Source organism: Porites lutea, chromosome 7, assembly GCF_958299795.1.
Source record: "Porites lutea chromosome 7, jaPorLute2.1, whole genome shotgun sequence".
NCBI classification, from domain to species: Eukaryota; Metazoa; Cnidaria; class Anthozoa; order Scleractinia; family Poritidae; genus Porites; species Porites lutea.
Window position 1 is genome coordinate 15,409,225 of NC_133207.1, and position 11,391 is coordinate 15,420,615.

The 11,391-nt window shown below is 41.6% G+C and overlaps 1 protein-coding gene across 1 annotated transcript in view; it reads left to right on the top strand.

Moving 5' to 3' along the window:
• Nucleotides 1–11,028, top strand: part of LOC140942544 (uncharacterized) — a 15,652-nt gene extending 4,624 nt beyond the window's left edge. Inside the window, exons 2-5 of the mRNA XM_073391459.1 lie at nucleotides 1–87; nucleotides 6,799–6,899; nucleotides 7,955–8,402; nucleotides 9,803–11,028. The exon at nucleotides 1–87 is cut by the window's left edge and continues 479 nt beyond it. Coding sequence (XP_073247560.1) covers nucleotides 1–87; nucleotides 6,799–6,899; nucleotides 7,955–8,402; nucleotides 9,803–10,082 — 916 coding nt within the window. The 3' untranslated portion in view covers nucleotides 10,083–11,028. The remainder of the gene's footprint in view (nucleotides 88–6,798; nucleotides 6,900–7,954; nucleotides 8,403–9,802) is intronic.
• The last annotated feature ends 363 nt before the right edge of the window (nucleotides 11,029–11,391 follow it).

An 11,391-nucleotide genomic window follows, 5' to 3' on the forward strand; every position in this document is an offset into this window, starting at 1 on the left:
GACTGTTGCTGCGGCACCCAGTCAAATGGGACTACTGGAGTCCTCCCGTGAAGAAAATGCTTGGGATTATGGGTCTGGCAACTACAGGTTAGTTAGACTCCTTGTAGACTGCGGTCGCATAGGGGACTCTTAAGTCCAAATAAATTTTAGAAATTTAGGGGGCCTGGGGCCCGTTTCTCGAAAGCCCCGCTAACTTTTCGGGCCCGAAAACATATATTCAAATCGAAATATGAAGAATAAGAGCGCGGGTCCTGGCTAGCAAACTACTCCATTTTGTTTCATTAACTGATAGTTTTATCATGGTAGATGTAAAACTATTGAAACCTCGACCTTTAGTGTAAACGGCAACAGCTTACCGGGCCCGTTAATTATCGGGACTTTCGAGAAACGGGTCCCTGGGCCAGTCGGATATTTCGAAAATCCTAGGAAGATCCGATCGCTTGCCGAGTATAATACAGAGGTACCGGAAGGTTTCCGAAGATTTCTAGATCCTAAGCCTCGCACTGGCTTGCAAAATTCAAATGGTGGCCAAAAGAAAACACACTCTCGCAACAGTAAAAGTAAGTAATATTTATTCACTTATTATAATGATCTAATCGGACACAAGATCACCCTGTGCGAACGCAGACGTTTTTGCGCTTGTCACTTCTCTCTGCCCAAAAAGTTACATGTTTTTAAGTGGCAAAGACTAAGGCTGACATTCATCGATTTCTGTTTCAAGTGAAAGAAATACTGAGAGATGCTGAAGACCAAGTGTAAAAGGTCTTGAAGGGACCCATTATCTAGATTGACAAGCCTTAAGACCAGGCGCTTGAAAGCTATGGATGCAAGTTAGTCTGCGACCACTTCTCCAGGTGCAAGAAAGAAGGGGATACGCGGCTGAGACTCACGCGCCCCTTCCTTTCTTGCGCCCATATTACTTGCAGGCGCCTGCGTAAAAGACCTTTTCTTCCGCCCTCCCGCCCCCCCCGCCCCCCGCACGTGCATCACGCTTTTTTTACATTTCTTTGCCGTCCCTGCACGACTACGACGTGAAGTGACCAAATTTGAAGTTTTTTGAGGACTGGAACGGCAAGGCGATAAATTCTACAATCTCTGTCTGAACTCTGGTGCGGCCCCCTCTCTTCAGCTCCAACAAAAAGTCCCTTCTTTTAAGTAACTGGGCGACTTGGGATAATCGCGAAATGGTTTGAAAGGATGCGGAGTCTATTTTTCCGCGAGGCTTTCATGGACGTCGCCGTTGTCGGATCGTAAGGTCCCTACTAACCGACGCGACGCAGGCTAAATTAAATCTGATTCACACAGTTGGATTCGATCAAGAGTCAAGAACTTTCCTGCCTCATAGGCTACATACGAGTAAATGGAAGTTCGCAATAATCCTTCATGTCCGGAAATTGCCCCTTAATGGCCACCAGTAACGTTGTGCTACTCCAAATAACTATGAGCACAGCGTTGATTATGGCCAAAATGAGGTGTCTCTTCCACTGTTTTCTCCACACAGCAAAGATCGGTCTATTCTGAAAATGCGTCTCAATAGCGATTGACATTCCGGAGAAAAACCACTCGATTGATAGTGGCACTGATGTGGTTATCGCGAAAGATTGTATTATTTGAGGACACGTTTTGTTGTTCGTGTAAAAATATTCATGAAGGTGAAGAAAACCGTTCACAGATATAACAGCACTTGCCTCATACAGCATACTCATTATAGCGATGTCGGTTGCAAGCCTTTCTAGGCGCGGAGAACGAAAATGTTTCCAGGCAACTGTTTTTCTTTGGGAAATCCTGTGATACAGGTAATCAATAAAAACTACAACACTCCGCTCTATGACTTCTGCAAGTCCATGAATTACTCCAATCAAGGCGATTGATTTTACACTGTCGAGATCTACTTGCAAAAGTCTCGTCATGACGGCAGATCCATAATACGCTGGTACAAGGTGTACAAATGCTCTTCCTGGGTGACTTATTCGCCACAATCGTTGAACCGAGAAACGAGAAATTACCTTCAAAATAACAAAGATAAGAGGAGTGAATGTTGCGATGAGGATTTTCCCAGTTTGTTCCTGCTTGTCGTAAGCTGGATAAATGAAATTAGCGACAACAAGCCCCATAGTGATTGGCACAGCGCAGGAAACTATGAGCAAAATGAAAGTTTTCAGTTTCTTTGCTCCATTTCCCGTGGAAAAATGTTTAGCTATGATCCAAGTTTGTACAGAGACGTCCAAAGCAAACAAAGCTTTATCAGGAATTCTAAGAAGTGGTGTCCACACTGAGTAATAAATACCATTTTCTTGAAGGAGTAAGCGATAAAAGACAAAAAGGACATAAGAGCAATACGAAACTAAAAATAAACTTTGCTTAACTTCCTTAATTTGATATGAACGAAAGAAGAAGAGAGTGTTCAAAGTGAACCAATTGTAGCTAAACACCCCTGTCATCGTAGCAGATGCGGTTTTGGACCATTGTATTTCAATGGGAATGGCCGATTGGTTGTGGCGAGCCAGGCAAACTAGCCTTACCTGATAGCTCATGTAATAACCAAAGATAGAAACAGACCCAGTTAGAAGTGCACTTAAGAATGAAATCAGAAATCCAAAGTACAGGGATTTCATTATTGTTCGCTTAAGCGATGGTCTAAACAGCTTCCAAAGCATTGCTGTATCTTCAATTTCGTCAACCGTATCTTCACTGTGTTCTGGCGGGAACGCGTGTAAATCTGTCCGTTGATTTACAGTCAAATACCCAGCATTTGAAACTTCTCTGTTACCGTACTCCTCGTAAATAAATTCGCCAACAGGATGGTAATCCCATTCTAAACCAGTGCTTTCGAAGGTGTTGTAACCAAAGGACTCTGAATTTCTCAAGTCCTCGTTGGTGTCGACTAAGTGCTCGCCCACACCTCGCGTTAGGCTTGAAACAACACTACCGAATACTTCAAACAGCGCACTTCCAACCATTGTCGACTACGCTGAAAGTTAAGGCGAACGGCCAGAATAGCAGAAAAAGCTACGTTTACACTCACTGTTGTCAACTAAGTACCTGCGTATTAGCGGAGTCACTAGCTAATTCGCGGGCAGCAAATTGCTAATATAGGTTCTGGCTGAAACGAATACCGCTTACGTAGGTCAATGCTGCATCACACTGACTGAGCTGATGCGAAACTGATTTGTACATAATTCTCTTGAAATGTGTTTGGGTGTGGCCGAGTTATTATTATTAATTACGTGAAAATTGCGGTAGTGTAATACCGTAAAATTCCGAAAATAAGCCCCTCCATGTATAAGCCCGTCCAAATATAAGCCCCTCAAAATTGTAACGCAAAAAACCCTCGGTTAAATCGCCCCTCCGAATATAAGCCCCCCGCGGGGCTTGTACATGGAATTTGCTCTCGAATACAAAGTAAAACAAAGCAAAAATGGTAAATTTCCTTCCCACTACAAGCTAGCCCAATCGATTTTGAAACGCAAATTTCCTTCCGTGCATAAGCCCCTCCAAAAATAAACCCCTGAAAAAGGGCCTTTGAAAAATATAAGCCCCGGGGCTTATTTTCGGAATTTTACGGTAATGCGGAAGAAATACGTATCAATGGAAGTTTAAGCGCTGCTTGATCATCTTTGAGCAACTCATAATTTTCTTTTTGCATATGAATGAAACTTTGAGAACCGCTTGATCACCTTTCAGCAACGCAAAATTTCACCCGCTAATAGTAATGAATTAATCTAAGAGGGTGAAGGTACATACTTTTTTTAAAAAGATAGTCCTCTGAGAGGACATGAGCTTAATGGCGATGAATAGTCTGTACTCCAGTAACCATAAAAAAGAAGACAAAAAAGGAATCTATTTAATTCGAGGAAAAAAATGTGACCAATGGCGGGTTTCGAACCCGGTACCACTACGACAACGAACCGAAACCATGTGCTTGCAAAATGACAGTGACGTTGTCAAAAACGTGAGACAAGTTTAGTTTCGCATGTAAGGTTGCTTCGGCGGCTACGGGAAAAGTTGAAAACTTTTTTTACAGATATTGTCTAGGGACTATTGCAATAAGCAGGAAACCTCTTGCCAAGACTGCCAAGATTAAGCACGCGAACCTCATAACGGAATCCTCCCTACCATAAGTTGTTTGGAACTTATGTAAAATTTGTGAAATTTGAAATTGAATGTTTACATATGAAAAGTGACAGTTTCGTGTTTGCATTTTCCCACAGCGTGATTTTCAACATTATATACAACCAGCGATTCAAAAGATATTCATAGTGACTAAAACTCAAACCGTGAACACATTAAGGAAATACGAATGGATGGAGAAAGCAAAGAAAACCCAAATTATCTATCTAAACCAATTCGAGAATTATCGAAAAGTCAAAACAAAGCACGTTTTCCGTAATATTATATGTGAACGGTCAGCTAAATAGCTGACGTTTTTACATGTAAAATAACCGTGTGTATACTAGTAATAACCAAAGGTTAGACAGGTTGAGGAGTGCGGGCGACAACGATCGAAGGTCAAAACGCTTTTAGTCCAACGCTGTGCTTTACGTAAGTTTCACGTGATAGATGATCAAAACACGCGTGATCAGATTACGAGAGGTAAAAGCGATGAAATTGCGTTTTGTGCGTTCCATTCGTTCTTAGTGGAAGTCCAAACGAATACTGACTACATACATACGACGCATGCGTAATAACAACCTGGAGAGTAGTATTGCGGGCTCGTCTTGTCGCCCGCAATAATATCCTCTTCAACCTTTTTAAAAAGCCTTAAGAATGTTCAGCACAAGAATTAAGTTCACGTTCATGAATTTAATCTATACTATAGTTTAACATCTCCCCACTTCTTGTATAGAAAATGTATAGGGGCAATAAATGAGAATTTATACTTTGATATTAGGGTTTAAGCGTTATTTTCCTCTTTTTGCTTTATTTCTTTGAGTAGAATTATTTTCGAAATGAGTAATGTACTTTTATAATATGAAATTTTTTTGGCTTAAGAAAAAGAATAAGAAGAAGAAAGAAGAATTCTTTTCTATTCGCGTAAAAAGAGGGCGATCTCAGGCATCGAACCCTGTCCCTTCGGCTTTGAAGGTCACGCGTTACTGCATGTTCGAGAACAATAGAAAAGACCTTACCATCATTCATTCATTGATTCATTCATTCATTCACGCCGTCGATAGCATAAAGCCTTCTGACCATAAGCCAGTAGGCTCAAAAAGAAAGGAAAAAGATTGGAAAGTAAACACTAGCTGTAGAACCGTCCTTCAAACACACTAAGAAGTATCAAAACAACTCTAATTTTGTAAATAGAGTAGTAAAAGGTATTTAAAGTTACTACTGAATTAGAATAATTGTAGTTATATAATAGTGATGAGGTAATGAATAGATTTTTAACAATTATTCCTCGAGCCCGAATGAGCTCTGAGTCAATAGCCCTTGAGGCCGACGGCCGAATGGGCTATTGACTCAGAGGCCATGAGGGCGAGAGGAATAATTGTTTTAGTAAAATACAACTATTTGGTCAAACATATCGAGACAAAACAACTTTAGCTACCAAAACGAGATTCAGCCGCCATTGTTTTGGTTTTTAAAGCCGGCGCTTTTCGCTACTAGTGGGCTGTAACATATAGCCTAGTAGTAGCTCAACCAATCAGAACGCAGCATTGATAATAAACCCGCTGGTTGGATTTTACTAAATTAGAATAGCCAACGTCTGTAAATTTCGAAAATCGGTTGATAGTCTCGAATTTTTTAATTTCTTCCTTTTTTGCCCAAATAATCTCTATAGTACACTAATTTCAAAAAACACATTAAAACTTGTAACGGCTTCTTTTTTTTTAGAAATCTGGAAAAGTCTAAGTCGGCGATCTTTCGAGCATGAAATTAGCGAAAATTGAGCATTTTCTTCTCGCTCGTACATAAAAACGGGATGATTTTTCTGAATGAAATAAGGTCACAAAACACACTTGTACTTTATAATGGCAGTATTCCAAGTGCACCCCGTCAAGAGACTTAAACGGTATTCTGACTCCAGGAAAGCCCATGTAACAAGCAAGTTTCGACGCTTGTGGAGTAACGCATATGGTTGCAGGACTGAGCAATTAATCGTCAGCATTCAGCTGAGGATTCAAAAGGATTCTGGGGGGAATTTCCTGGTGCCTCCTTTTTGTTAGTTTTTCGAATCTTAAACAACCATAAAGAGCGAGGAACCGCGCGTGCGATTGACCCTCATCTGATTTCTTCACCAGCAGTCAAATTGCCGAAATGTTGTTCCAAAGTTGCGACAGGAATGAGAAACAAGAAAAATTCAAGTAAAAAATCTCAAAAGTCATTGACGAAAATTCGCTGAAAAATGCAACTAATCATAAGGTCCTAGGACGGGCCTAAACGGAACTACAACCCCGACAAATTTTCAGAGGATGGCGAAAATACTAGAAATACGTGTATCTCAGATTCTTGGAGGAACGTTGTAAAATCAGCATGAAGTGCTGAACAGAGCGAAAAAATGCACATTTTCTTGTGTTCAGAAAAGCTCGTCCGATTTTCTGTTACATCAATGGATAGGGATGCACTCGTGTTAGAGAAATTCTCTTAGCGCAGATTTTGAAAGTAGTGATTTTCAGGTTTTACTATTTTTGGCATTGTCGCAAGGGAGTCTCGTATATAAACATTCAAGTATATAATCATTCGCGTTCCCAGTATTTTATCCGAAAAAATGGAACTGAATCTCGTATCTTCTCTGTTTAATTTTCTGTTTCTTTCGTTTTTATTTTTTGACATATTTCTTTTTTTTTCCTTTTTCAGACTGGCTGGTTCTTATTCACAGTTAGTGGAATATTTATTAAACAAATGCAGTAAAGTTGATTTGCGTCTCAAATGGCAAGTGAAGGAAATAAATTGGAAAGGTTAGTTAGTGTACGATATATTTCCTGCATACCCCATTTCATTTGAATAATAATAATAAATAATAGTAATAAAAATTTATATAGCGCTCTTTCTAGAGGGTTTTCAACAGCACTTTCGATGTATGGTTAAAAAATAGATTTCATATTGCCGTTCGTCTGTCCAGTAATAGATCACAAATGACTCCAAAGTGTGGTAAAAACAAAGTGGCACACGAGCCGCAGGCGAGTGTGTCGTCTGATGTTTTTACCACATTTTGACGTCTTCTATGATCCGTGGTCGTCCCTGGACCTCATAATTGCGCACGGACGATGCGTTTCGGGTCACGTGGTCCGAGCGTTCGTCTCGGATACGTCACTGAAATACATTGACCGAGAAGGGCTTGGGAAGACGCCGTACAGGGACTAGGAAAAACAGTCCCATAGTGCAATTCGACACAACATAGACCCAGTCTCACGCTCGACTTAAAATGGCCAACAGGCGGACACCCCTCTAAAATGTAGTCCAAGAGCTGCTTCCTGTTCAAACTTCCACGTATATCCCTGTCGTTCTTCGCTTTTTTTCTTGAACCCTTTCCTTAATAGCGGGCACCCATCTAAGGCGAATACTTAGTACAGGCCCCAACGGGTCTGTCGCGCAGTGTTTACCGTATTGTTTCTGTACTTTCAATGGCAATGTTGCTCTGTTAGATGAAAGCTGCTGAGAAGTACTTTCCGTGGTGATACCGTTTACAACCGTATACAGTTAAGGGTGAACGCTTAGAAAAATTGTAGAACGACCTCGTTCCCAGGCCCCTCTCCTACTCGTCTCCCGGGGCGAATGGGTCGAGTCAAAATGACGGAGAGGATCCTGAAAACCAGGTTTATTGTAGGGACTCCAAAGCTCTGGACCTATGATGGGTGCCCAGCCAACAGAATTTGCCCAGAAAACTAAGATTTCTCTGTCACCCAAGAGCAAAAGCGCAGCCCGGTCTGTAATCCAGCCATTGTGTCTGTGGATGGAAACCTATATAACCATTGAAATTACATCTGCGTTGATAAGAAGTTCTCCTTTGAAGGAAATCTTGGTCAGATCTCCGGTGATAGACAAGATAGAGCAAGTCCTGGAGAATACGTTGTGTTGAAAAACCAACATGGTGAAATGCTAACAGCCAAGTACGCTGTCATTACAGTGCCGCTCACGGTACTTAAAGATGGCGACATCGACTTTATTCCAGCTTTACCAGAAAGCAAGAAAAAGGCGGTAGACAGGGTCCAGATGAGAGGAGGGCTGAAAATTGTTTGTCGGTTCAAATCACAGTTCTGGTCAGATAAAGTAAATCTTATTTACTGTGTGCGTGGTTTCGTCAGCCAAATATGGATGTACACACGTGATTCAGCTGAAAGTGATGAAAAATGTTACATTATCGCCGGCTTTCAAACTGCTGAGCCTGCGGAACAGAAAATGAATCTCACCGAAAGGGATGTTTTGGACGGATTCCTCCAACAATTGGATGAAATATTCGGGTGAGTTCATAACAACGAATACGATAATATGTCAACTCCATCTCGTCCCCAGTCGCTCGTGCTCTGCGCTCGTTCCCATCATCCCCTCCCGCGCTTCTCGCTTGTCTCCAGCTCTCGCGCTTCTCGCTTGTCCGTGCTCCTCACGAAGCCTTTGGAAAGCCTGTGAAGGAGGCAGATGTCAACTGCCGAAAAACAAATTGAAATGAATAAAAATGATCAGTGCAGTTGTTCTGGCAGTTTAAGTAATCGCAAAACACCAACCCGAAACACGATAATGCTTGAGTTTGACGCAAATATGAGAGGGGTTCGGGAGAATTTGGTAGCTTATGGGAACAAAAGAGCGGGCGAGAGTTAATGAAAGTGTGTAAATTGTATACGATATGGTAATTTCTGGGAGAAAGTAGACGAGTGTCCTCATGAAACTCTCGTTTTTACTGCCTTGGGTTCCAAGACTGTTTTTTCTCATTTTATTTATTAGGGCTGCAGAGTTCCCATTAGTCCCTTTTTCCATGTAAACCCCTTCTTTTTTCTAATCCCCCTCTCTATTAACCCCTACCAGGTAGTCTCGGATCAATTTAGTTTTCTGGGAAACTGCCCACCTACCCCTCCCCTAAGCCATCGTTTTGCCCTAAGTGAAAAGTAAGTGTTAATGTTAGCTTAGGGGAGGGGTAAGTGGGCAGTTTCCCAGAAAACCTAAATTGATCCATGGTCTCCCCCGTTTCTATAGAGTCCGCCTTAATAAGTACCCAGAGACTTTTCGTGCGCGGTTTCCGGTGTCGGTCGAGTCTTTATAGCGCTCGTGGCTTCGGCCCTTGACCGAAGATCTGTCGGCCTGCGGCCGACATCGAAGCATCCCGACGATCGCGATAGAAAATCCTCTGGTTCTCAGAGTATTTCCTAAGGGGCTTTTGAAGGAACTGTGCCGCGAAAGTCTATTTTGAGTTGCTATTTTGCAGCGTACAAAATTACCTTGACTAAAATTAGAAGGAAACCTAAAAATAATTGCTCGATAAAATAGAATCTTACAAGTGAGGTACTTTTAAGGACAAAAAATAATTCAGGATGGAAGAATCTAAAATGGATTACAAGCAACAGACCGGAAAAATTAGGCTATTTTTATTTAAAGATGATGACACCATAGTGTAGCCCCTTTAACCCTGTAAGCCCTAAGAGTGATTAGTATCAAATTTCTCCTTGTAAAATCAGTGCTTTGTAAAACAGAGTGGTCATGAGAATTACGGACCTGATCACACAAGATGAATTTGCTTGATATTTTATCAACTTCTCCCCATTGCTTCCGTAGGAGATGAATAGCGGCAACAAATGAGAATTCAAATTTTGATCTTAGGCTTTAAATGGTTAAGGTGATTTACCGTTCAGCGTCTTTATCTTTATTTCAGTACTGAGTCGCACCCGACCACGGCTACGGACCAACTGATGGACTATGTGTATTATCACTGGTCAAAACACCCTTTTATCCGTGGAGCCTACAGCTCACCTACTAGGCATGCGCAAGGCATGCGTCACCTGCTTGCCAGCCCTTTGCAAGACCGCTTGTTCTTTGCTGGTGAAGCTACCAATGTCACGGCCTGCGCTTGCGTTCACACGGCCATGGAAACCGGAACAAGAGCTGCTCATGAAGTTTGTAGAGTTGCTAAACGCGCTCGGACGGAGTTCTAATAGGCGTGGGCCTAAATGAAATGTTTTTGGTTTCATAAATTTGTTTCGAATTAATTAAATTTTTGGATCAAAAAACGAAATTGATATGGGCGAACGTTTCCTGGTAGACATCTCAGTACGGATGAATATGAACCAGGAAATTTCCTCGACCATTTCCCAGCCGTAAAATCATTCTGTTAGCCCTTTTTGGTCCTTTTACATATCAAGATGACACATTTCTCTACCCTTTCATATACCCGAAACCTGAAAAAGGTACCCCTGTCGGGTGGAGCCTCCAGGTATAGGCCATTATAGGCAGTACCCCCCTCCTCCCTCAACAATACAATCCACCACAAAGTCTGTATCCATCCTTCAAATCACATCTCATTATCGATTATTATTCCAGCCCTGAACTCCATGACATAATAGTTAGTCCAGTTTCTTATCTTTGCTATAGTTCGTAAATGATGGAAGGCCGTTTTGCAGGTGTTCATAGCATGTTTCTCTAGGTTGACATGGGAATCAAAACTTACACCTATATTTCTAGCATTATTAGAGACTTCAGTGTATGCACCAGCCACATGAATACCCTTAATAGCTGGGTTGACTTTGTGCTTTGGTCCAATCACTAGGAGCTCAGTTTTATCCCTGTTCAGCTTTAACATGTTTGCAAGCATCCATGCCTCAATATCATTTAAACAAGACTCAACTGTTTTCACTGAAGCCGCTTGATCATGAAGCGTGAATGAGCAGTAAGGCTGGGTGTCATCAGCGTAGAAATGACATGATAGGCCATAACTTCTGATAATGTTGCCAAGCGGGGACGTGTACAATACATACAATATAGGCCCCAGCACTGATCCTTGGGGCACGCTACACCGCGCGCCCTTGCTACACGATGTTGCCCCCTTCACGTTGAAGGGAAAGAAGGCGGGGACGACGGTTTGCCAAAGGAGAACACTTGCGTTCCGTTCAAATTGACAACAATGTTATTGAACGTGTGAAAGAAACAGTATTTTAAGGTGTTACCCTCGATGAGTCTTTGTTATGTAAGCCTCGCATTCTTAGCGTGTCTTGAAAAATATCAAAGTCAATAGGTATTATAAGTCTAGTTTTTGCGTTCCCAAAACTTCCTTGCGCTCCTTGTACTGTGTTTCAGTGTGGGGATCGACATATCAGTCTAATTTAAATCGGATTATTATTCCGCAAAAGAAGGTAATCAGAATAATATCTAAAGTTCCTTTTGACATACCGGTGTTCTTTTTAAAAAGCAGGATATTTTAAAATTCTCGGACATTTGTTTACCCCAAGTAGGTAAATTTATGTATCT